Source organism: Streptopelia decaocto (assembly GCF_964273445.1).
Source record: "Streptopelia decaocto genome assembly, chromosome: 2".
Lineage (NCBI taxonomy): Eukaryota > Metazoa > Chordata > Aves > Columbiformes > Columbidae > Streptopelia > Streptopelia decaocto.
In genome coordinates, this window is record NC_138655.1 from 21,689,290 (window position 1) to 21,716,945 (window position 27,656).

The 27,656-nt window shown below is 38.9% G+C and overlaps 1 protein-coding gene across 1 annotated transcript; it reads right to left on the bottom strand.

Annotated features, from left to right (window-relative positions):
- Positions 1–809: 809 nt before the first annotated feature.
- DCAF13 (DDB1 and CUL4 associated factor 13) lies at positions 810–27,656 on the bottom strand. The gene is made up of 11 exons (XM_082045367.1): positions 27,503–27,656; positions 25,436–25,635; positions 24,033–24,140; positions 22,136–22,225; positions 21,043–21,198; positions 20,258–20,335; positions 17,948–18,030; positions 15,864–16,028; positions 10,762–10,897; positions 2,520–2,683; positions 810–1,678 (listed from the first exon to the last, which is right to left on the bottom strand). Exons 1-11 carry the CDS (start codon positions 27,570–27,572, stop codon positions 1,591–1,593), a joined length of 1,338 nt encoding a protein of 445 aa, XP_081901493.1. The 5' UTR covers positions 27,573–27,656; the 3' UTR covers positions 810–1,590.

The following is a 27,656-nucleotide window of genomic DNA, read 5'->3' on the forward strand; positions in this document are numbered from 1 at the left end:
TAAACTGACAAGGCTGAAAATTTTTAATTACATTCCAGAAGATTAGTTTAGTTTTGCAAATTGTGCAGGACTACAGCTGGGTCACAAGCCTTACTTTGGACTGCACATTCTCCCTGAATTTTCTGTGTTTCGGGAAGGAAATAAACTGTATTTGGCACAGAGTGCACTGTGTTAGTACAACAGGCACACAGCCAGCACCAGTCTATTCCCTGGTCTGTTCCCCTGCTTCTCATCATCCTACTTACAGCTCTTCAGATCTGCTTCTCCTCCTGCATCACCCCATAAGGTAAGTGATCCAGAGAGTAAAAGATACATTATGGCCTCTTACCAAACAGCCATAATTTTACCATGGTGATCCAGGAATCTTGCCCAAACAGTGCTGGAAGAGAACTGAAAGAGCAAGAACTAGAAATGCACACGAATGTTAGTTCCAGTAGATACAGGATGCTATATGAAGGCACGTGCTCAAGGTGCTCAATTTCCAGATTAAAAAGTTAAACTATAAAGTTTATTTTAATTGAACTCATTTTCTTTTTTGTGCATAAACTAGGTGCAGGTGTAGTTACAGACTGCATTGCAGTGCAAAAGCTTACAAAAATCCTTTTGTATGGAAGATGTTAAGCAACACTTAGAGTTGTTAAATATATCATATTTCTGCAAGAGAAGCCTTCACCGCAGGAGGCCTAGTTGAATTCCAACATAGTTTTCTGATCACCTTAGCATCTTCAGTAAACAGCTGAGTCTGTCCCACTGGAACAGAAGAGGAACATTTCCCAGACAAACAGTAAAAGAACTTCAGACTACATATATCTTGTGAAATCTTGAAGCTTTTATTTTTTTATATAAACTTAAAATAGAAGGTTTATAATAAATTTCATCTAAAGAAGTTTCTGGCTTTTATATGATTTCCCATCTTTCATCCAGATTTTAGAAGTTTTAAATAAGCTAAAGAGAAAATATATTTATTCAACTACGTCACAATATTAGCAACAGTCTCAAGTTTTGTCAAGTCATATAACAACTGTTAAGAAGACAGAGCAAAACTATAAATATGTTTACAGTTGTCTGACATTCCTGTTGAATTCCTTTTCAATAAAAGAATGTACTGTAATAAGTAAAACGCAGTATATTTGTCAGTTGGAATAATCAAGATTTATTTCATTGCCTTAAGGTCACTTGTTTACTTGATTAGTTTTGGAACAAAGGGGTTTTTTGCCTCTGACAAATTTGAATAAAGTTCAGGGTTCTTTTTTAGTATGAGTACCACAGAGCAGGATTGGAACTACAGATATCCTCTACCAACTACCAAGTTATCTGCTTATATGAGAAGGGTCAAACTCCACTGCAATATACAGCGTCGGGCCAGTAACGTCAGACACACAAATAGCAATAAAAGATTACAGGGCCAATTCTCAGAACTACCCAAAGCAGACAATGACTTGAGACATCAGAGCACGTGTATACTTGGAAGAAAGGCCATGTTTCTGGAGCCATACACCATCTTACCAATGTCCATCAAATTAGGTACTGTGGATTCATTCTAGTAGTGACATTTTCTTTCATTGTGACATTTTGCACAGATGCAAACAGTTATTTCACTACTGCCACAATATGTTTCTTCTTTTCTGACACAAATGGCACAGATCCTGGTTTGCTGTGCTTACGACGATTCAGTTCCCTAGAAGTCAAAAACAGAAGAATGAAGTTAAGTAGTCAGACCACCATTTTAACAAACACTAGCTTCCTCCTTAAGCTACTAATGGATGTATGCTACAATTCAAATAAAATATACATATATTTAAGAATTGCTCTGCTTTTATTAATCAAAAGCCATGTACTTCCTCCTTTGAGAAGGACTGTCCCTCTGAAAAATAACTTTAAAATAGGCTAATTCAGAAGTTTGAAATTGAGCCTTTTCTTGGGATCTCAGCTTGCTTTGTTTTCTTGCCAATAATATCTGCTGCTCAAGTTTGTAGTGTCTTTCAGCTCAGAAAGATGACTAAAACCCACTACTATTTCATTGTACTGTTAATTTAATGGCTACAAAGTATTCCGCCTGCTCCTAGAAATGCCAATATGGCAATGATCCAGGTGACTGTAAACACTCATCATGGAGCCTGGCACTTAATAAAACAAAAACAACCCAACACCACTCCAACAAAAACCACAACCTCCTCACACCCAAACCAGGCCATTTTGTTTCCATTGCAATGTTGCATCATGTCATGTTTAACAGAGCACTGTGGCTCCTTCCAACATAGTATTTGGTCCCATTTCTTCAGTGAAGTTTTGGGAAGCAGCCAGTCCTCATTGATACTGGCACTTATCTGCATTTTCCTTATAATCAAAGGCTAATCAATCCAGTAGTTCATGATCACTTATTCAGATGTTAAAAGTAGCTTCTACTTGTTCCTCCCACACCCCGTAGCTCTGTCAGTCCCACACATCGCTGCTACAGCACGGCAGTGATGCATTTTATTCAGATCAAGAGAAAATAAAGCCAGAAGAGGAAGACATACTTTCGCCGACGAGCTTCTCTCATGATGCGCTGCTCCTTGATCTGGCTAAATATGCTCTTAGGCAAGTGCCGGTGTTGAGCTATGCGTCTGATCTTTGGGTGATACTGGAACTTCTCCTTCAGCTTCTGATTGTAATTCATAGCTGCCTTCTCTCGTGGTGCGAGCTAGAGGCAAAACAACACAGGCAAGCATGTTGTAAAAGAACAGGGATTTAACTGTCGCAAAATTTCTCTACAAAAACAAAAAATAACTTTTCATTCAAATGGCTTCATTCAACAAATGGCTGTAATCACAGAAACTTCAGAATTAGGGCAGGTAAGTATTAAAAACCTACAATTTCAACAATACCCCAATGCTCAAACACAAAACATTATCACATTTTCAAAGCTCAGTGAAATAACTGACTACCCCCTGAAAATCAGATTTTAATGTGCTATAGAAATAGCTGACAGTAAAACCTCTTTGATCAGAGTCTGCCTGCTTTCCTAACCCCTGATGATGATCAACTTCTGTTGTGATACAAAGATTTGCAGGCACTTTAATCACTAGCCAGTGTAAGTACAAATGCTATAAATGAACTGTCTTTATGAACAGCTTTACGGACAGCTCTTTAGGTGGCCTAAATCTTACCCAGTGCCTTGATCCATTATCCATTAAGTACACTGGGCTTCAAGTATCAGCTTGACTATACGGTACACAGGGAGTTCCAACTTTCATCATACACCTAACAATATCTTTGTATCAAACACGGATGAAATAGAGGTGAGCTAGTATTACCACAAAAGACGCTATTTTTTAAAATTATGTCTGAGCCATCATTAACAACACTGAAACTAAGAAATGTCTTTTCCTAACAGCTAACCTATAGAGGATATATATATATTTTTATCTAGGCATATTTCCTTTGGTCCTAATGCTTTTTATCAAAGGGAAAAAAACCCTGTGTGCTGTGTTTTTGTTTAAAGCATGCACTGCTTCACAAAGAATTTCTGTTTCTATGTACTTTGGATTTGCTTAGATCTTTGGGAATTTCAGCTGAATTTCAGTCTAGTGAGCTTTCATACAAACAGAAAATCTGCTAATATTAAATATTTAATATTAAATATTAACAGAGGATAATCCTGTCGTCTTCCTCCTACCTTCCCGCCCAAAACACACTAACTCATGAGACATTTAAAAGCCCTTCATATTCTCGAACATGCAGTGGCACAAGTCTTTTGCTCTCCCACATCTGTTTCATCCGCTGCTACCTGCACCTCAAGTATTAAAAGCAAAACAATAGTTCAGTTCTATATACTCAGCTTTGCAACTGACTCACTGAACAAACCTGAGTTTCAGACACTAACCAAAAAAAAAAGCAATAACGAAAGCAACAACTTTATTACACACACAGAAATTTGGAAGTTCCACCTACATTATTATGCAACATGCTTTTCCCCCCCCTTTGAAATCAGCAACTGGCTGTTCTGCACTCTGGAAATCACTTTTAAAAGTGACTTCTTTTAGAATATTTCATAAATTCTGAAAAAATAAATATCCTACTCAGATAATATTGGTCCAAAAATACCATTAATGGTCTGAAAGCAAGTATTAATAACACATGTGGCAAAGGCATTTCTCCTTTGGGACAATAAAGAAAAAAGATAGCAGATGCAGAGTTGCTCATTGTTCAGAAAATTCTTATTCAGGCATCACAAACACAAAATACTCTCAGCCTCTGTTTCTCCACATACCCTTATCGGGAAAACCACATCCTTCTGCTTTACTTACATTTATCATGATCTCTCAAATTGCAAAGGAGTAAATTTTAACAATCTTAACCCACTAAAACTAACATCCCCCTGCCCTTTACTGAAATTCCTCCTGGTGAGCCAGCCTGAATAGCCTGTTCACTCTCAGTAAATCCCAGGTGTTCCCACTCTGCAGAAAACTGCCAACAAAATCCAAATTAAAGAGCTTTTATTTTAATTAAATGCAACGATTTTCCTTTAATTTAAGAAGAGCAAATTGCTGCTGATTTAGAATAGCCTGGATGATCCTACAGACAAGAGGTGAATCTGTAAATTAAAGATACATCCAGGATATCTTATTTAAAAAATTAATACAGATTAAGCAGTGGTTAGTGGTTCCATTTTTATATATAAAGAGGTATATAGAAAGGCCAGCTACTGAATGCCAATGCCCCATATACCAGGCTGGGCTAAGCACGTTCTTATCTACATGATGGTAAAAGAAAATTCTGCAGTAATGACAAGTTTCTGTCTAGTTACAAAAGGCGCAGACAGCTAAGAAAGCAGACTGCAAGAATGCATGGAATTCCAGTCGCTCTTGCAAGTCATTTTCCAGAGGTCAGCCCAAGCAGCTGAATAGAACAGTGTTGCTTCCCATCCTGCTTCGAGCTGGAGAAGATGCTGTAAACACAACAGGATTAGAGATTTCGTTTGTAGGGACCAGAACACTCCACAATATAATAGATTAGGATTTATATGACAGCATGAGTGGAAGATGCTCAAAGATGAAGTATGACCATTTTTCATACATTCCAAAAGTAAACGTGCCACTTCTTTTCTCTATGAGGGAAACAGAAATTATGTGGCAGAAAGACAGCTGAGTTGTGCCATTACCGCAGCGATACTTCACAGCAAATATCTAGAGTAAAAAGGGGGAAAAAGAACCCTAAAAAATGCAACCAAGTTGTCAGCAACAGGAAAATTTGAACTCGAGTAAACTGCCTATGCCTTTCTTCCCTCCAGATGAGAGAGGTTGGTTATTTTTCCCATCTGAGCAGAAGGAAAGTAAGCATTTTTCCAGAGCTCTGACTGAAGAGCTAAAACCACCTTTAACAAAAAATTGTCCTTTTAAAGGCTATGTACTGTGCAGTCTTTAAAACTCCACACTATTAGACTCCTGTAATTCAGCATGAGAATATGAAATAGCTGTTTATCTATCCTGTCCAGGTTGCCCTTAAACAGCAGGGCAGACAGAGCACAGATGCAATGTATTTTTAGAATCCAAACATATTCCAGCAATTTTCTACACCATAGCTTGTCTTAATTTAATTTTTTCCATTGCTCTGCTGAAAACACCTTTTAAAATTTATTGTCATAAAGTTTATTACTCATTGTTTCCTTAGATCAAAAACAACAGAAAAGGTAACGTGGATGTTAAGAGCACAAAATCATAGCTAAAGGGATGAAGTTACATGTGCATTGAATCAAAAATACAAAATCACTATGAAAAGATTGCCATGTCATACAATATCTGGTACTGCTTATCAGCCATATGTCACAAAATAGTGTGCCAGCAGCAGACCGAAAGGATATACAATTAGACAGTTTTGATACGCTCCTGCTAATGCACTTTGCTAGATCAAAATCAAGACCTGTAATTGCACTTTCTCCCATCTTTTTCAGTCCTTACTCTAAAGCTGTTACTTCTGCATCTTGTAAGAAAGCAGCAAACCTATGCTACACTACTGCTACACTCCTCACACTAGTTTTACTGAAACATAAATCATTCCTAAGCAGAACGTTTTCTTCTTCAATTGTCCAGTGCTCTGTTCCAATTCTTAACTACTCTGGAAATGTAACAGAGCCAAATTTGGAGCTGTTACTCACAGAAATAAATGTTACCTAGCATTTACACTATAAGAACTGCAGGTGCAGATATTTTCTGATGTGTCAAAAGACTGAAAAATCAATACAGCTTTCTGAAGTTTTACTGATGGTTCATTGCTTTCACTACAATTAAAAAACCTCAATCTACCCATTTCTTTGTATCAATTAGATTAATTCTATTTTATTAATTGAAACTTACTCTATTATTGCTGCATTTCCAGCCTTTTCACTCAGATGAGGCTCTGTTTTCCTCTCTTCCTCAAAAGCCAAAAATCATTTACCTTTTCAGAAATGCCAAACCTCTCCAAAAGCAGAGGTACAGAAGACTCAAACATACATAACATCACATTTTAAGTACAACAGTCTCGAGTATCTTGAAGTTCTTGTTTAATTGGGTCTTCTGCTTCTGGACATGCAAAGCTAGATGTTTATTGCTTTAAAAATAAAAACTTCTAAGTCTTATTTGATAGTATTTGCTATTTAATCAACTTTTATTAAAAAACTAAATACTGCAAATTATTTTAATGCAACTTCTCTGGTAGCCCTAACAGAGATTTGAGGTTTGCCACCCCTATGTAAAACCCATACAGACTTTACTGTCAGCGGAGTGCAGACACAGCATGCCTCTGGCTCCTCCTGAGACTTATTCTTTAATGTTTCGCTGATTTTAAATAATGAGTGTGATGCCAAATACATTAAAAACCAATAGAAACATGCATGCCAGAACTGATGACTGCTACGGCAGCCACGGTTCAGAAAGTGTAACCTTCCAAGCGGATAAATGTTCATCACTCGCAACATAAGCACTATGTACTCACTACAACTTCACTGCAACCCAGTAAAGCTAAAACCAAGACTAAGTACTCACCAAAGGAAAAAAAAAAAGTTTGATTACCATTCCCCTTTCGGGATGCTGGTTTCCATTCACTCCCATCCCAAAAATATCCATCTTAAAATACAATGTATTACAAGATGTTAGAATTATATCAGAAATACAGTGACCTTTGGATGAGTCATTCAATCAAATCTTCTCAGCGAAGAAAAACAGCAGACCAAGCAACTAAGCGTTTAAGACATATTCTGACACTTCCGACAGAATTACTGAGTGTTCAATTTTGAATATTCAAAATGGTCAAAAAATAGCCACAGACTATGGAAAACTGGACATTTATAAAACGAGCAAGCATATGCCTATGAAGATAAGAACACCAATCCTCTAAAAAAGGAGCAGGTACTAAAGAAAAACAGCGGAACCTGATAAACAGCCATTAACAATTGCAATGTTAAGAATCACAGGAACTACCAGGTTGGATCGAACAAGGATTGGCACAGCTGCCTGAGGTGAAGCAACATTTCCAAGGTATGTCCAAGAACGTCGTAAGACATAAAGATACCACCCTTAAGTTCCACAAGCAACAGTTACTCTCTTAAACATCTGAACAATAAAATTTCATAGTGCTTCTAAAAAAATTCTTAACAACTACAGCAGCTTTGGATGGTTACTAATTTGATATCCAAATTCTGTGTGTTGCTATTTCAACAGCATCAGGCTTGAACACACTTCCACACAAGATATGGGGAGGTGAAACATGATCTCTTCTTATTATAACTTTTTTTTACAAGTTCATTAGCATCACCCATGTGAAATGAAAGCAGTTTTTCTACATAATTCACTATGACAAGTTTTGTATTCTAAATTACGGGATAACTTTCATTTCTCATAGCTTTTTTTTTTAAAAAAAAGGGGCAAAACACCAAATGAAAAAAAAAAAAAAGACACATGCCACTTGACCTGTGTGTCTTGGGAGCTGACAGCTGGAGAGCTTTGTCAGAAATCCTTACAAACTCTTACAGGTACATACAAAAGCTCTATTTGCACAATCCCACAACAGCAGAACTGAATGGTATGTGCAGCCTCCAAGATTATGAACAGAAAAAAAAAAAAAACACAGACGGGCAATTTAATATAGGATACACTGTCCGGTCAGGGAACACAAGGACTATTAATGCACAGACCACAACCAATACCTGATAGTCATGACTGGTAGTGCCTTTTTAGGCCCACCCATGGTCACTTTTCACTGATGCAAATACTATATGAAACAACAGAATGTCATTTACCACTCTACATTTTGAACACTGAAAAATATCCAAGTTGTCCTTTTGGTATGTAATATTTCTACAATGCAGGAGTAGTTGGGTTTGCATATTACTTCCCAGAGCCAATTATCCTTACTCTTTCATAAGAAAAGGAGCCAATGCCAGCTAGTAGTCAATAATGTGAATTTTCTGTTCACATCTGAAAAAATTAGGAGTCATTCTATATGAAAATTGTATTTTTGACATTCTTTCTATCCACTAGTCCTTCACAAAAAGGGTACAGAGTTAAGTTTTATGTCAAAAATACCAGAAAATTCTGTTGCAGAACATCTTAGATAAGAACAGCATGCTCCTTCTGTGCTAAGTATGAATAAAAAATGTTTCAGCTAATGCTGTAAAACCAGGTGAAAAGGACATTGCCATGACCATGTGGACACAAGAGCAGGAAAAGAGGTAATATTTCTGCCCAATACCGCACTGTCTAAGCAAACTGAACATAAAAGATAAATCAGAAAGTAAAGTCTATAATGAGTTGCACAGTCCTTAGAATTAGCAAGTACAGTTAAATGTTTGACTGGAGGACTATGTGGGAAAATCCCAAGAATCAGTTCAGAAGAGGAAAAAAAAAATAATAGAATCATAGAATAGTTTGGGTTGGAAGGCGCCTTCAAAGCTCATCTAGTCCAGGCCCCTGCAATGAGCAGGGACACCTGCAACTAGATCAGGTTGCTCAGAGCCCCGTCCAGCCTGGCCTTGAATGTCTCCAGGGATGGGGCATCTACCACCTCTCTGGGCAACATGGGCCAGTGTTTCACCACCCTCATGGTAAAAAATTTCCTCCCATGTCCAGCCTGAGTCTCACTTCCCTTAGTTTAAAACCATTACCCCTTGTCCTATTGCAACAGGCCCTGCTAAGAAGTCTGTCCCCATCTTTCCTACAAGCCTCTTTTAAGTACTGAAAGGTTGCAATAAGGTCTCCCCAAAGCCTTCTCTTCACCAGGCTGAACAACCCCGATTCTCTCAGCCTGTCCTTACTGCAGAAGTGTTCCAGCCCTCTGATAATTTTTGTGACCTCCTCTGGGCCTGCTTCAACTGGTCCATGCTATAGCATCCTCAACAAAAAAAGTTATTCCATTACAGAAATTCAACTTCAATATAGTTTGTAACCACAAATACTGTATAGGCTACCAAGATATATGTGTATATATTTTAATCTATAGCTCTATAACGAAGATGAGAAAAATAACAGGACTTTCAAATACCTATGGCAACCCATGGCTCGAGAGGCAGATGCTGTTTTCGCTGTGCTACTCCGTATCGAGTGCTTCACAAGGCACAACAGTCCATGAATTACCCCATTCCACACTATAACCCTAAGTACTCCGGCCACTCCTATTCACCTGTCACCTCTCCCAGCTCCACTCCACTCCTACGCAGATACTATCACTTGAGAGAGCTTCAGGTAACCACAAGCAGCCCTAGACAGAATTATCCAATAGATCCATCCCCTCAACTGTACAATATTCTTCCATGAATTACAGCTTCCCTTTCCTCTCCCCTCATTCTTCACAAGATCAAGTAGAAACTCCCCTGAGCATTATTTGACAGCTATGCTGATAGGCTCAGAAAAGGCAAAGTAAGCAACTCCAAAACAACCTAACAATATAAAGCTACATAAAGGGATTACTCCCAGAGGACAAAGTGTCAAATCAATTCTCTAACGTCATTCAGTACTTTAATACAACTGTGCAGAGGAATACATGCAAGTGGTAACTGTAGCAGAACATTTTGGCTTTGTCTATACATAAACCTTTGAACAAGTGTAACTGACGAGACTTGTATGCAATTAGACTGATGTCTGTTCCTCCTATGGACACTTCAACCAAACTGACTTACACTGCAGACACCACACTACAGGGTGTTCCAAAAAGATGGACCCAATTTCAAAGATGTAGTGATTTCAAATTGGGTCCATCTTTTGAAACAGCCTGTAGTTTGCGTACCCGATATCTGAGAGTTACATAGGCTAATGACAATCTCAGTTATGCACCAGGGCAAGTGCTCTGTTTCACAACACATATGCTTATCATTGCACATCATATGCACAACTGCACATGAACCAGTTGCATGCCAGCCAGAATGTTTTAAAAGTACTAGCCCTGAGCTTCAGAAGAATAACTTATGTATGGCAAACCACAATTTACTGCTTTTTCTCTAGTGCAAAGGGATGAATTCTCACCTGTAGCATGCAGGTAAAAAAACTTCCCATCTTGTTTAGTTAGAACTGATGATTATTGTTAACATTAAACAAGACCAAAAACCCCACCTTGTGTAGCAATAACAAGGCATGTAATTTTATTATTACAAGCTGCAGTAAATGCAATGAGTTATACTGCATGTCAGTTCAAATTAAATACAAATGTCAAACTACAGTTCTACATTTTCCCTTTATAAACAAATTTTTAGAAGTTAAACAGGCTAACAGTTGTAATAACAATTTAAAAAATGCAAAATGCAACTCTTACCACTCCCAATTTTTCAGAAGCATTAGCTTTCCACAGCCGAATATTCATCTCATCTGAGCCACAGAGAATATATTTGTTATCTGAAGTCCATTTTACAGTGATGACGTGCTGCATTCGCTTTGTATGATATACCTCCCTGAAGAAGAGAAACATTTTTAAATGATCTATCATCACTTTTCCCACCAACATTACCTTTCAAATAGCAGAACACATTCTGTTCAGGACAAAACATATTTTTAACTTGTTGGTTTTTTTTAAACACTTAAATCTATACATAGAGAGATTTAAATAAAGTATGATGATCAGACTGATAAAGGACCACCTAGGATAGGATGGCTTTTTAAATATGTGTTTTCATAGAAATTACAGTAAATAGTTGAAGAATAACTATTTTTTCAAAACATGCCATGGGTATACAATATGATATGTGTACTGTTCTCAAGATGATTTTCATTAACATGCTGTTACACTGATCAAGCATTACAGAATGGGACTGCAGAAGAACTGGTGCCAAAGAATCTGACAGCACCATTACAAACAAGAAAGAGAACAGTAAATAAACACCTCCAGCTGTCCACTTATGTCATGGCAATGGACTGGCTACTCTTCACTGTGATTTCCCTCCTTTCCCCAAAAATTGTCTTCCTTATCATTGCCTAAGAGACCCCTAGGAAAAATTTTGAAACCCTAAAAGCTCAAAGAAAAGTCTCCAGTCCTGCGAACAAGCTCAACAGTAAATATCAGTTAGTAAAAAAGCATTCAGAACAGCTGTGTGGCTATTAAAGCACAAACTACGTTTAATTTCTCATCAGACTCTAGCTCAACAAGTCTTGGCACCTGTTGAAAAATGTTTCTTCATGTTACATTTAAACCAATATTCAATGAAAATTACATTAAGAGTTTCATATAAGAACATATCAAACAAGCAAAACAATATTAATAATAAAGTTATTATTTAATTTCTACTATAAAAATACAGAACCAAGAACATTTTTCTGGTAATTTCAGTTATTTATTAGCATTCTAAAGGTGAAGAATAAGCAAGGCCTACTTATTTTCTGTTTATACCCACTCCTTTGGAATATTAGTCATGCACTGCAGCTTATGGACCATTCTCTTTCTTCTACCCAGTTATTTTTGCAAGTAAAATCCAAGTAGTAATGGAAAGAAAATATGGAAACACTACATATTCAAGAGCTGTGGAAAAACTGGACTGGGGTTGAGCTGGAGGGGTTATGAGAAAAGCAAAAGTAATCAATACAGCACCTTAAATAAGCTTAACCACCTCTCGTAATTCACACTCAGATAATGCTCTACAAGAACAACCATGTGGAAGACCGACCATGAATACCTTCAGAAAACATTAATACTCACATCACCTTTTTACTGATGCTTATGTTTAATAGTGTGCATACACATATGCATTTTCATAAGTGTGTCTATGTTTAATTTTACTATTTGTCTCAATAACAAAGCTTTTCTTCACCCGCCTTTGGGGAACTAAGTACCTTCCCTTTTCTTACTCTGAATTTTCAGCCTTTACCTCTCCTGTTGCTGTCATCACAAGTTATTAAATACCATTCTCAGGGAAAGGAAAAACACAAAACATGGCCAAATAACCTGGATCTGTCATTTAAAAAATTTACACAGACATCCAGTTCCGCTTACCAAGAATTTATTAAATTTAATCAACTTCATAAATCTTATTTCTTATGGCTAATCCGTTCCCTTATTTCAATTGTCATTTTAAAATAAAATAGAAATAATTGACAGTTAGGAGTTTCAGACTGCTGCAAGATCAAAAGTCAAAACTGGAATATTGTCAGGATCCTTCTTTACAGATACTCTTAACTGCTCTCTCAATTTTCCAGGTGGGATCAGATCTTTCATTTGGAGACTTTTCTCCATTCTAGTGGATTGATTTCAACTGTGCAATTCTGAAAAAGTCCAGCTTCCAAAGAATTTTAAATGTTCAAGAATGCCCTAGTCAGCTTGCATGAGTTAAGTTCTTCATTTGTAAGGCTCCTCCTCACTAGACTTGTGCCCCCCACACAGAAGGGGAAAAAAGGAGGGACAGAAGAAAATTCCTTCCATGGGCCTTGGCAACAATCTGCTATAATGTGGAATGAAACCTTTTACTGTTGCATTAAGGGGTCTGCAAACATCCCCTCAATGGTGATATGCAAAGTTAAAGCACATCACTATTGTGAACATTACTATTCCATAGAAAGGAAGACCTGTAGAACACAAGAGCTGCCTAATAACATAAGAATTAAAAAAAAAAAAAACCACCACCATATACAAAGCAAAAAAACAATGAAACAACAAAAAACCTCCCACTAAAACCAAACAAACCCACAAAGGAACTGCAATACATAGTTACATTTAAAATATTGCAAGGCAGCAAGAAAATGAAAACTGCCTGTAGATTAGTTATAAAGGAAAATGTAAACAACCCCTCTGAATCTTTAATAGCGTACAGGAGCATACAAAGTTACATTGAATAATGCACACATAGCTGCATCAATCAACAATAAAAATATACTATTCCCCCAAACAATATTTCTACATTTCTATCCCCAAAACCACTTAGAACATGACCTAGTAGCAAATTCTTGGGGGGCTGAGGTTGGAGAGAGGAAGGCAACTAGAAGTAAAATGAAGTTAATAATAAAGAAAAAAAAGAGGAAGAATTGACAGCAGAGAATAATGAAGGTGGGTTTATGAAGAACAAGTGGTATCAGACAGATCTGGTAACTTCCTTCCATTTTCATCAAACTGAAAAAAATAATAATGGAGGCACAGTAGATCCAATCTGAACTTCAGCAAAATATTTAATACTCTGCCTTATGAAATCTTACATGAAAAACTAATTCAAAGTGAACCGCATTGAAAGCATTGTCACATGCATCAGAATGTGGTTGACAAATATGAACAAAAAGTAGTAAGCGTAACAAAACAGATCACATAAGTGTCCCAAACTGATCCTCCAGAATACATACAATGCTTTTCATGTAGCGCCTTTAGCAATCGTCCAAACAGGACGAAAACAGTCCCTAGAAAACCAAGTGCCACAATATTGTAAGGCGCTGTAAACTTAAGCAGCAACAGAAACAGTACAAAGTGACCTAAAATCATTAATGATACATACAGAGGGAAATAAGATGGGATTTGTCTTGGTAAAATACAAATGAGTACCCTGTACCCCTGAGACCCTGGATGAAGCCAGGTCAATGGAGGAGTTTGCTTTAGTCGATGAGGACTGGGTTAGGGAGCAATTAAATAGTCTGGACATTCATAAATCCATGGGTCCAGATGGGATGCATCCGCGGGTGCTGAGGGAGCTGGCTGAAGTCATTGCTGGACCGCTCTCCATCATCTTTGCCAAGTCTTGGGAAACAGGAGAGGTGCCCGAGGATTGGAGGAAAGCAAATGTCACTCCAGTCTTCAAAAAGGGCAAGAAGGAGGACCCGGGTAATTATAGACCGGTCAGCCTCACCTCTGTCCCTGGGAAAGTAATGGAACAGCTTGTCCTTGGTGCCATCTCAAGGCATATCAAGGATAAGAGGGTTATTAGGGGCAGTCAGCATGGCTTTACCAAGGGTAGGTCATGCTTGACCAACCTCATAGCCTTTTATGAGAATGTAACAAGGTGGATGGATGATGGCAGAGCGGTGGATGTGGTCTACCTTGACTTCAGTAAAGCCTTTGACACAGTCTCCCACAGCATCCTCACAGCTAAGTTGAGGAGGTGTGGTCTAGACAATAGAGTAGTGAGGTGGGTTGCAAACTGGCTTAGGGAGAGAAGCCAGAGAGTGGTAGTCAATGGTGCAGAGTCTAGTTGGAGGCCAGTATCTAGTGGAGTGCCTCAGGGGTCAGTGCTGGGGCCAATATTATTCAATATATTCATTAACGACTTGGACAAGGGAATTGAGTGTACTATCAGCAAGTTTGCTGATGACACCAAGCTGGGAGGAGTGGCTGACACGCCGGAGGGCTGTGCTGCCATCCAGCGGGACCTGGACAGGCTGGAGAGTAGGGCGGGGAATAACCTAATGAAATTTAACAAGGGCAAGTGTAGAGTCCTGCACCTGGGCAGGAACAACCCCAGGTTCCAGTATAGGTTGGGAGATTACATATTAGAGAGCAGTGTAGGGGAAAGGGACCTGGGGGTCCTGGTGGACAACAGGATGACCATGAGCCAGCACTGTGCCCTTGTGGCCAGGAAGGCCAATGGCATCCTGGGGTGGATTAGAAGGGGGGTGGTTAGTAGATCGAGAGAGGTTCTCCTTCCCCTCTACTCCACCCTGGTGAGACCACATCTGGAATATTGTGTCCAGTTCTGGGCCCCTCAGTTCAAGAAGGACAGGGAACTGCTGGAGAGGGTCCAGCGTAGGGCAACGAAGATGATTAAGGGAGTGGAGCATCTCCCTTATGAGGAAAGGCTGAGGGAGCTGGGTCTCTTTAGTTTGGAGAAGAGGAGACTAAGGGGGGACCTTATTAATGTTATAAATATATAAAGGGTGAGTGCCATGGGGATGGAGCCAGGCTCTTCTCGGTGGCAAACAATGATAGGACAAGGGATAATGTGATCAAGCTGGAACACAAGAGGTTCCACTTAAATTTGAGAAGAAACTTCTTCTCAGTGAGGGTGACAGACACTGGAACAGGCTGCCCAGGGAAGTTGTGGAGTCTCCTTCTCTGGAGACATTCAAAACCCGCCTGGACATGTTCCTGTGCGACCTCACCTAGGTGTTCCTGCTCCAACAGGGGGATTGGACTAGATGATCTTTTGAGGTCCCTTCCAATCCCAAACATACTGTGATACTGTGAGTACACCCAAGAACAATAACCCACTGCAATATTAATCCAAAATTGCATGAATACTGCAGTTAAGTACAAGTTCTACTCTAATACATACTCCAGAATTATCTGTCAACTACATGACCTGTCAATTTCAAGTTATATACAGATTAAGATTTCAATATTCACCAAAAGTAAATGCCTCAATGAAGATGTTAATGAATGAATTAAGAATTTTGAGGACTAGGGAGGGATACCACTGGAATGAATGACAGCAAGAAAGGAGTAAAATCACTCACCTGCTGTGACCTTTGTCTACTGGAAAAATGCGGATGGACTTATCAAAGCTGGCAGAGACAAATTCTTTCCCAGTGGGTGAATAATCCACATCAAGAACAGCAGACACATGATCCATATGCACCATCACAGGTGATTCAAGATAGCGCATATCAAAAGTATATAAGCTTTAAAATAAATACAACAGCTTAATATCTTTAAAACTCCAAAGTAAATAGCAAATTTTTGCTGAACTGCTACTTTAATCACACATAAACCATACTTAAGAACAGATCCATATTGCAGAGGGAACTTTTTAAAACTGCTCATAACACATTAAAAGAAAGAATGACATATTGTTTAGGGTTTGAAAACAGTTTATTATCCAGAGGCTTTGGTTATTAGATCAGACCTAGGTTTCTTGCTCACTGTCAAAGAACAGACAGTCTTCACTACTTCCTACCTCATCTGTTCATGGGTCACTAACCAAACCTATTTCTTCAATGACCACACTGGCCTCCTTTACTCCATCTTCAGATACAAGTACATAACCTGAAATAGGGCAAACATCTCTGAATCATTACAGCAAGCCTATCAAATCTGCGAGGTTTTCAGATACTCCCATGTTGGGAACACCTAATAATTCAGAGTCTGCTGGGAAGCTCACACATGGTTGGCCCCTTTCCTACTGCCTAATTGTCTTTGGGCGAGACAATGTTAAGAGCCCAAGGAAAGCTTGGTCCTTCAATACATGGAGATACCAGTTCAGCAGAGCACACTATCTGTAGAAAAGCATTACATTAAAAACAAACACACAGCTGCTGGACCACAGCTGGTTCACTCTTAAGCACTGCAAAGCTAAGGTGAGATCTACCTGTACTTGTTCTGAAGCAACAGGCCCACTGATACACAGCAAGGCATAACAACTGACTAGGTCATTAACGTGCTAGTGCCGATATGCAAAAGTGCTTTACAGACAAAACACTGAATGAAACCTGCTTAAGATATACTATTTAGTAGAACTACTATATTAAAAACTTGTAATTTAGCAAGTTTCTCACCCTCCTTGCTGCAGATGAATGCGTAACTGGAATTAATTCAATAGCTCTTATTCAATAGTTTACTGGCAACTATTACTTTTTAATTCTAAATTCCCCAAGTATGGTAGCATCATATTCAAAACCTCTGGTCCATATAATCAGCCAACAGCTGCACGTGCATTGTTGATATATGCGTTTTGCATTGCGCTTATACCGACTGCCTTAGTTTGCAAGAGGATAGTTGCCCTGAGATTAACAGCTTACAGCTTTTAGTTTAGCAAAGGGAAAAAAAATAGATAACATAGCTTGGTAGCCTTATCATACTATAACCAAAATAGGTGAAAAGCAGTACATTAAATACAACACCCACTTTCAAGGCGTGGGCCAGATTCCATTTCCTTGGAAAAACAGTCTTAAGATAAGTGATAAAATTCCTGTGTTCTAGAAGAAAACAGCAATCTATTGTTAGATCACCGACTTGCTGGACAAAAGGATATGGAGCACATTTTACAGTGCCCTAGTTTTGAAGAGACAGCTTTTTCAATATCAGATTAGCTGTCCACATGAATAGCATTGTTCAAAAGTAAAACACTGAGACATTGAGAGGATAAGTATTGCAGCCTCTGGAACCATTTCACAAAATATATATATATACATATTTTTAAAATAAATGTTCTCATCAAAATAGCTGATCAGTACAATATATAAGCTTCACAAGAGGCTGCAAGAAAATAAACACTCCTGTTGGTCCAGTCTGAGGCAACAGTATTCATTTTCCAGGTCTCATTGCAAGTTACATTTGCACTGGTTCAGCTGCATTTTTTTCTAAGTTACACTGCTTTTCCCCCCAGGCACTGAAATACATAGAAAGAAGAAATCTACTACCAAGCTTTTTTTGTTTTTTTCAGATCAGTAAGCCTATAATTCTCTAGGTTATTACTTGAGTGATTCAAATTTAGACATAGAGTGCTTTTTAAAAAACATATTTTAGCATGATGACAAATCAATAAGACAGAGATTAAAAACATAACACGATCAAGATTATTAAAAAGCAAGGTCACACTTACTTGTAATCTTCATTTGCTGCAGTAAAAATGAAAGCTTCCATGGGGTTCCAACACAGTGTATTTGTCCTCATGTTCAAGATAACCTGAAGAATATTTACACATTGCTACCTTGTTATAGACAGTAAAATACTTGCTATAGTTCAAAGCCTCCCACGCCACTGGAGACAAGCACTTTCTAGACACAGAAGTATGGCAGAAGAATAGTGACATGACAGAATGTTTCCTTAGCAGTATTAGAATGGGAGCTCAAGAACTTCCTCTGCCCCATCATATGCCCACTGCTTTCTGCTACACTCCAATTAAGTTATGTCCTGTAGGTCATCTCAGAAGCACATTCTTCTAAGTGGTCATTTAACATGTAAACATGTTAGTGGTCAATGTGTAAACCCAGAACTTCATCATAATTAAAGGAGCTTTAAGTTAAGTAATCTATACACATGCCTAACTGAATGGTTATTTCAAAGGATGTAGTCATTAACTGACACTGTGAACCAGCATTTGCAAAGCCATTATAAAATTTTAATGTTCTCTCAGTTATTACTACCCCTTTATTGTTTTATCTCTGAAATGGCAGTTTGTGAATGTTGCAGGACAGCTGCCATTTCTTATTGAAAGACCAAACAACATGTTCAGAAGTCACTGTGTTATAATCTACTCACCACTATCACTGTATTAGCCGTGAATCATTTGCTACACGTTCACAAGATTTGCTTGATACTAGTAAGCAGATGGCTGCAAGAGGCCAGTTTGCCTTGAAGCTGGAGGAAGGCAGCTGACGACAGCCTAACAAGACCCTTGTGCTTTGCTCACAGCAGACAAGCCAAGAAGCATTCAGCAGCTGTATGTCGGATGCCCCCACTTTCGGGGAGAGCGGTGGGAGAAGCGGAGGCAGCAAAGAGGGTCCTGACATCCCGGACCACAAAACTGCTCTGCCTTCTGCTGACTCTCAGAGGAGCTTTCAACTACTGTATTTAAAAATAAATCCCATACAGTATGCCTGACACAAAGCAGATGTACAATTACAGAGCAACTTATTAACAACCTAAACAACTCTAAACAGGATTTTCCACAATGTTCTAGGCCAGGCATTATCCTAATTGAAAATTTTGACATTTGGATGTTGAATGCTATGGTACTCCAAACTCATTTTTGTTCTCAGCCTACTATACCAAACACCATAAATTCACATAAATATAACAAATATAGTTGTACAATTATAACTCTTACAATAATGAACACAGAGGTACATATGCATGCATGTATGTATACTTTTTTATATTCAGTATATGTACATATGTAAAATTCTGTTAGGCTTGAACTTACTTCACAAAAGCTCAAACTACACCCTTTTAACTAGAGATCTACAGCACTGACTGTGTTCATTTCAACCTTCAGGTCTCTGGCTGGCATCGCTGACAGCAGTTTTTTATAAGCCCTGTCTCAGTGGCCCAAATGAGACTTCATTAAAAATGGTTGGAGCACAGGGACAGAAAGAAATACTGCTATGCCAACAACATTCCTATTTTATAACTAATTTAAATACCACTATAGTGTTCTAGTGTGTATCAGATGACTGTTATTGCAGACAGTACATAACATACAAGAAGGATACAGAGTGTGTATTCACAAACCAAAATATTGTATTTCAAGATGAAAATTGTTAAGATAGTTCTGGGGCTCAAAACTACTGAAATTGGTCAAGGTTAATAAGTGTGTATGAATTACTGGCTTCTTGTTTTAAATAAATACATTCCCTTAAGATAAACAAGAAACTTAATGTCATTCGTAAATACCACATATAAATACAATTTTGATTCCACCACAAAGGTTTACATTAGGTGCACAAGGAAGGGTCCTATCATCACGCAAAAGTAAAACACTTTTTCAAATACAGAGCAAGGGCTGTCCAATGGTGAAAACGAAATGCCTTAGAAGTTACTTTATATCCTCCTGCTTGGCAGAAGGAAGCAAAGAAAAAAATTCACACATGCCCAGACAGAATCCAATACAGGAACATAAAGTTCTTATTGTGAAATTACTGTCAGGTCAGGCACTTTATCAAGAATTACAACACAGTGAGCATGACAGCCCATTTGAATGCAGAAAAGAGCCTTTCTAACTCTGCATAGTTTAAAATCCCAACATCAATTCAAAATTCAGTTAAAAGGCTCAAAATTAGACAACAGAAACCTCAGTGAACTCACAGCTCAGAGCTTCCTTTTCTCTATTGTCATCAACAGTTACAGACTATTTACATATTCAGTACAATTACTAGTGTCATAAGCTTCTGTTAAAAGAAAAAATGATTACCTTTTTTAATGGAGTTGATTTTCTCATATCATATAACACAATATTCCTGTCAGAAGCACAGCTGCCCAAAAGGTATGTCTGGGGGGAATAAAAAAAAAAAAAAAAAAGAAAGAAAGAAAATTGGCATGTGTGGTCTTCCAAACACTTCTAGAGCACGGGATCAACAGTTTATATTAGATACCCAGCTATTTCACAAAGCTGGTAGACAAATAGCTAGTTTTTCGGTCAAGGTAACACATCCATTATTCTTTCTGTGCAGTTAATCATTCAGCAAAAACATTTTAAATAGCTTTCCCTGTAAGAGTTAGAATCCACCCAGTCCTCTCTACTTCACAAATAACAAGCAATTCCTTATAAACAATTCATCTACAAACACAGCCCAGCCACGAGGCACATGGGAACTGCTGATCAAAAGCGATTGTTTGCCACGAAGAAGGGGACAAGTCTTTGTCACATGGAGCACAGAACTGAAACAGATGAGAGCTCCACAGCCACGTAACTGCTAAACCATATAGCTGAGGTACATATTGCTGTGGGTGGAACAGAGACCACCCTATTTTTCTTTCTCCTCGCCCCCACAAACAGAAACAAAAGATAAAAATATGAAAATATATGGAACTACATTCCAAAGCAATACAGCCACATGTATACACACTCCTAAATATTATGTTAAAATATATCAAAATATAAATTTGCAAAAAGACATTAAATATTTTGTTAAAAGAGTTTAGATCTTATACTGATCAAAAAGAATATTGATTTCCAATACATAACAGAAACATTACCTCAATGGGATTAAACTTTACACTGTTTATGCTGTCAAAACCCCATGTGAGGGAACACATGGGACTCGTTCTTTGCTCATCCCAAATGTCCACTTGATGGCCACAGGTGGCAAAAACAGCTTCCTTCCAGTGGTGATCAATTCCTGTATACACTGTCTTAAACAACAAAACAAAACACCACACCACAAAACAACCAACACAAAAAAAAGTAAAAACATTTACAAAATCAATTTTATATATAAATATGCAAGTATATTATTACTAAAAAAAAAAATAAAATCAACAAATCATTGCATACCACATCTGCCATATTTTTATTCACTTATACAACTGAAAACCAAGTCACCACTGCTACCAGAAACTAAGTCTTATCATCAGATGCACCCTTACACAATAGACCAGCTTTCTGTATACTCAATGTGCTTGCATGCATTTCTTGTTAATTTACAATGGGGTCAGCATTAGAAGCCCATTTACAAAGTCCTAGCTGACTTCAAAGCAAACGGGAATTTCAAGGGTAAAACTACAAATTTTCAATGAGGACCTGAACAGATTCCACAGACATTACAATAATTAAAGAGTTTCAAACTATCTATTTACAAAAAGCATTTAATATAAAGAAAATATAAACAAAATAAGCTTATCATAAATTGAAAGTGCTGAAGTACATATTTTTAGCCTTTTGCCAAAAAGAAAGACAAAGTAAAAATTTTATATTGAATGGCTGCAAGGCATTGGCATGAAAATAGTTATTTAATGCAGACTAAGCACTGACAACACACATCTAAAGAGAAAGAGACTACAGAAAGATCTGACCAGCTCTCAAGAAAGTGATGATTAGTAGAAGCAGATTTAAGCAGTCTCTGATGACACTTGAGATATTCCTTTCTGGTTGTATGTAGAATAAATACAATAAATACTTAGAAGATACTTCAAAAGTGCCAGTATAAAATTGGATGCCATTACCTTACATCCCATTGTGATAACAGGCAATATCAAACTATTTCTCTCTCCTCCAAAAGCTACACAAGAATTGCTTCAGACATAATTCAAAAGAAGAAACATGGGAAAAATCAAAACATGGATTTACTACCTTTCCAAGAATTGTATGAATAGGTTCTTCTTCTTCTCCATATTCTGGGCTCTCCATCTTCCACTGCTTCACAGTTTTATCGTCACCAACCTGGAAATATTGGAGAAAGCTTGTACAGTTTCACAAGAATATGTTCGGTTTATTTTACTAGATATGCTTTGCAATGAAGCACAGGCAGCCTTGCATAAGAGAATGATCTACGACATACACGTAAGTTCCCTCTCTTGCCTATTCACTGCTTCCTTTTATACCTCCAAGCTGAAGATGGTTTCTCCTTGTCATACTATTTCACTATAAACTGCGAAGGTACATGTGCATCATCTAACTGGAATGGAGCTAACACTCTTCACGGCAGCCCATATGGTGCTGTGGTTTGGATTTGCAGGTAAAACACCACCAATGTCTTGGCTGTTGCTGAACAGCACTTGCACGGTGTCAAGGCATTTCCCCCCGACTCTGTCAATCATCACTCCTGCCTCCCCATCAGCGAGCAGGCCAGGTGTGGGCAACAGATTGGGAGGGGACGCAGGTACAACAGACGACCTGAACTGGCCAAAGGAGTATTCCATACCATGTAACATTGTGCACAGCAATAAAAACGGGAGTAGCAGAAGAAGGCGGCAAGAGAGCTGGCTTGTCAAGTGGCTGCTGCTCAGAGACTCTCTGGGGATCTGTCTGCTTGTGAAAGGAGGTGACTGATTTCCCATCTGTCACTGTTAGTGCTCCCCACCTTTCCTTCACCTATTCAACTGTCTTTTTCTCAATCCATGAATCTTTTCCAGTTTTCAAAAGAGGTACTTCCAGGACTGAATACGAAAAAGGTGAGTTGGAATGATGACTATGTTTTTAGGCTACATTTTGTGATTTTTAATCAAATAGCACCTTAAACTGCAAATTATTTTCTCAAAGTCATTTTGATGAGCATGTAAACAGTTAAAAGGCACTTTCCACCTCCAGGTGCCCCTGTCACCTGTTCCTAAACCCATGCTGCCTCTTGCACTATGGCAGCACAAACTTTTGCCTGCCTGTGCAGTGATCTGCATCAGGCAAATTGGAAAAACAAAACAAAACAAAACAACAACAACAAAAAAACGAGTACGCTATAAAAGTTTAACTTCCTCTCCTGATAGCACTATTTCTGTTTCTTCTTTCCCTCTCTCAATTTTCAGGCAGAGGTATTGTCAACAGGGGATTCTAATCTGGAGTTACTTAGAATTTTTTGCTATGGCTTCCTCTACATCCTAACTGCTATCCTCGTGACCTGGTACATATTTCAGAATAGAAAAACATATAGTATTGAAAATAGCTCTTCAACGCTGAGCTTACAAGAAGCAAAACCTCAGGACACTCTACTCTTCAAAACCCATTGTTTTTATTGTATCTTCTTAGAATGAAACATGAAGACATACCTTTTCTAGATGGTTTACACACAACTGCATCAGTTGTGGTTGAAATAAGTTAACAGAGTTTCAACATAACCTTATTGAACCAGAACCATTTCAAATTAATCATCTTATCTTTAATCACAGGTTATAAAAACAGTTACTTTTCTAAGCGTTTGTTTGTCTTTCAATGGACACAATCTACTTACTTCTTCAACTAACATGATCTATCTACTTCTTTAATGAAAATTAGTTTACTCAAGTTCTATTTACATGAGCATCCATTAGCAATTTTCTGCTATTTATCCCTTCCATAGTCTTGAATAACATCCATATCACAGTACCAAAATAATTTTCATCAGAAACAGGATTGTCAGGTTCACTGACAAGTTGAATATATGTGTTCATTCAATATTTAAATATTGTATGCCAGAGGGTAAGTTGCTCACTGAAAAACAGATGGCAAACTGTACACTGTATGGCTGCACTGTATTAAAGAGACACATTATACTTACAGTAAAGAATGATGTACCACAGAAACGAGCACACATGCCTCGAACAAAGCCTTCATGGGCTTGTATAGTACGAATACACTGTCGTTTGGCCAAGTTCCAAATTTTAACCTGTTAAAAACAGAAAAGTATTCTGTTGTTAAGTTTTCTATAGCCCAAAACTGCCGTTCATAATTCAAGTAAAGACATCACAGACATTGTAACAAAATGGCATAGCTGGCTTGAACACTGGTCAGATTTTATAATGTTAAAACTACTTAATTATTCCCTTCTTGAAAAAAAAAAATTTTGAAGTGCTGCTCTTCCCTTCTAACCCTTTCCTCCCACCCAAACTGTATACCTACCATATTTTTGCATTCCCTTATTTTTGAAATAGAATTCTTGCTAAAAGACAGTAGCAGCAATAATCTTAGCATCTTAGCAAAAAATATCTCTCTAAAGAAAAAAAAAAAAGCACACAGAAATAACCTTTGGAACCAACACAATGTTTTCAGTCCAGTTGCTGCATTATATTCTGTAGAGATATCCAACTCTCAGAGGTTTTGATGTCAAAGCATTTGGGCCCATTAAAAGAAAAAAAAAAAACAAAAAAAACAAAAAACCAAAAAAAAAAACCACAGAGGTTTTTAGATTTGTTTATACTGATAGTATCCAGGACTTTACTCACTCTACCAGCGGATAAGAAATCTGGTCAATGTCTCATTTAAATTTATTCACCTCCTCTCTGAAAAGGTTACTCTCCTTTACACTACTGCATGACACACATACCTTCTGTAAAAAGCAGAAAGCAAACAGCTACCCACAAGTCACCTTTAAAATACAGAAGTACTACCAAATGAACAATATATGGGTAAAAGAGGACAGAGAAGGCAGAAAAGACATGATTTTTTTTTTCTGCAACTAACTCCAGTAAAAGTGTCCTTGCTTGCTACTTACCATATTTAAATAAAATAATCAAACTGATACAGGGTTAGCATTTTCTAGGCAATAAGCTAAATTATTCCACAAAGTTTTTTGTTGTGTGCCTCTTTCCCCTAGCTCATCTGACTTTATGTAGTCTTCTTAATCTGCAGCAGTTTAACTTCTTCAAAGGAAACGGAGGTTACATGGGCAGCAAAAAGCAATCATTATGGACTGTAAATATTAACATTCACTGCTCCATCCTGAGGAATAGAATATCACACCCTCTGCTCACAACCGAAACCTGCCACCTTTGAAACTCTTATGCGCACTGAGAAGCTACTGACTGCAGTTTGAGAAACACTACTCCAAAATGGGTATGTTGCACCTTCCAAGAGATGTCATAGGTGAACAAAGACACAGAGAGATAAGCAGGGGGCATTAAAAAAAGGCCACATACAGGAAGAAAAAAGAAGGAAGAAAGGTGATCTGTAACCGCAGCTTACCTCTCCATCACAAGCTCCAGACAGCACTGTAGACAAACTCTTTGGATGTTTGGCCATGCAATTAACTCCATCTCTGTGGCCATCAAGAGAGCTAAGAAAGGGTTTTGCAAACAGACGTTCTAGCTTTGTTGCATTCATAGCTCTTACGTACTCTCTTGGGACCTCAAATGGATGTAATACAGGGTCATAGTTTCTTGGAACTGCAGTAAGAATAACACAGACATTAGAAACCCATTGTATGTAGTATAGGTCAAGGTACACTGAATTCAGAAGCTTTTATCTGATTTTCCTGCTATGGGAGAATTTTCTGCAACACCAACATTTTTGCCATTCCTACTGTTTTGAAATTCGTTCATTAGTATGCTCATTTAACAAACTCAAAGTTAACAGTCTGAAATAACTCTGAAATTATTTGATGTCCTTTTCAAGGGTACAGTGCTAAACCAACAAAGATATTAATGTATATAATAAACTGGAAGTCGCAGATACCTTGCAACTATTACTTTAAAAAAAGAGCCGACCACCACAAAGCAAAACACACACATACACACAAAATCCACACATAAAAAAAACACACAATACCAGCTTCCTACCACTGAACTCTAATATACACAGAAAGAACACAGTTAAACGGACATGCAGAGAGAGGCAACCTCACACTCCTCATGTTTAGTCAGTTGCAAGCCAGCCCTCACTCAGAAATAAGACTCATTAGTTTCATTATCGCAGTCCTCTGCAAGCACTATCTGGTTTCCCGGAGAGGAGCGTTTACACCCAACAAACTCCAGGGAAGGGTCTCTCTGCACTCACCTGCACAGCTGTACCTTACAATAAACTGACAGATAGTGGTTATTGACATTGCGCTTCTGTTTTTTGTCTCTTTCATGCAAAAAGGTTGAAAAGTCAGAAAAGTAACTGCCATCAGATCACTCATTAAGAACAGATACTTAGTTCCATCTGCTGATTTTCAACGATTATTTGATGCCTATTAAAATCTCTCAAATCTCTGATGAAATTGAGTTAGATATCACTCTGTAAGACACCACAGAATTTGATTTTACCTCTCATACACAAAACACATTCAGAAAATTACAATATATTCAGCTACTGTTGCAGTGGGTAACTTCAATATTTTTCCACGTTCTAAGTGTGTTACTACAATTAAATAACTAGAGAATACTCCTTCATAGATCATAGCCACCCACCCCCAATCAAATAATGAAGTATATGCAGTTTCAAATACTATAGGTGCACTGTCCTGCTTAAAGTAGTTTGACTTTGTGTATCCAAGACACACAGAGTTTTATTCCCACTCTTTCTGATGACAGGTGGCCACTTTACAAAATATTTCTCACACTAGGTAGAAACTAAACCTAATTTCTATCACATTACAGAGGTGAAACTGCAGGACTGTGCGAGATGAGGATGAGAACAGAGCAGGGACAGTCATCATCACAGCTACCAGGCTGCAGTTACTACTTGTAAAAACAACGTGTAAAACGTACAGGATTTTTGCCAGTTTTAATAAGGGATATGCGGGAAGCAGGATAAGATGTAGCGGGAAACAACCAGCAGTAAATGCGATAGAGTGCCAAGGGTATCGTGAGTAACACTGAGAGCAGCCTGGGAGGTCCAGGCCGGTGACCAGCGAGCCAGCCCCGCGCTCCAGCTCCAGCGGCGTCTCCAGACCACGCTCTGACACCCCGAGCACCCCGAGCAGCCCGCGCTCTCCGCCCGCGCGGGCAGTGGGGGCAGAGCCCGGCGGGGAGGCCGCAGCCCCGCGACCCCCGCCGCCGCACGAGGAGCGGGCGAGCGCATGCGCACAGTGCCGGTTACCGACCGGCCGAGCCCGGCGGCGAGAGGGAGAGCAGGCATAGCCCGCCCGGGGCTCCGCGGCTCGCAGCTGGCGGACACCCTCCCCCGCTGGCAGCTCAGCAGCGGGGCAGGGCCGGCAGGCACCCGAGTGCCTTCCCTGTCTCCGCCGCCGCTGCCCTGGGCCCTCCCGGGCGGGCGGCAGACGAGGGCGGGCCGGGCCGAGCCCCGCTCCGGTCGCCCCGCCGCACTCACCGCGCTGCAGGTCCAGCTTGGTCTCGCGGACATAGTCGTCGGGGTTCCGGCTCAGCACCTTCACCCGCATCCTCGCCGCCGCCGGGAAGCGCAGCCCCGCCCGCCCCGCGCGCACGCACACGTGACCGGATTCGCCGGGCGCGCCGTTCTCGCG

Coding starts and splice junctions, on each gene's coding strand:
- DCAF13 (XM_082045367.1), bottom strand. CDS start 27,572: ATGCGGGTGAAGGTGCTGAGCCGGAACCCCGACGACTATGTCCGCGAG. Junction 20,336..21,042: donor TAAAGTTTAATCCCATTGAG/GTAATGTTTCTG, acceptor TATTCCCCCCAG/ACATACCTTTTGGGCAGCTG. Junction 10,898..15,863: donor GTAGACAAAGGTCACAGCAG/GTGAGTGATTTT, acceptor TCTCTTCTTCAG/GGAGGTATATCATACAAAGC.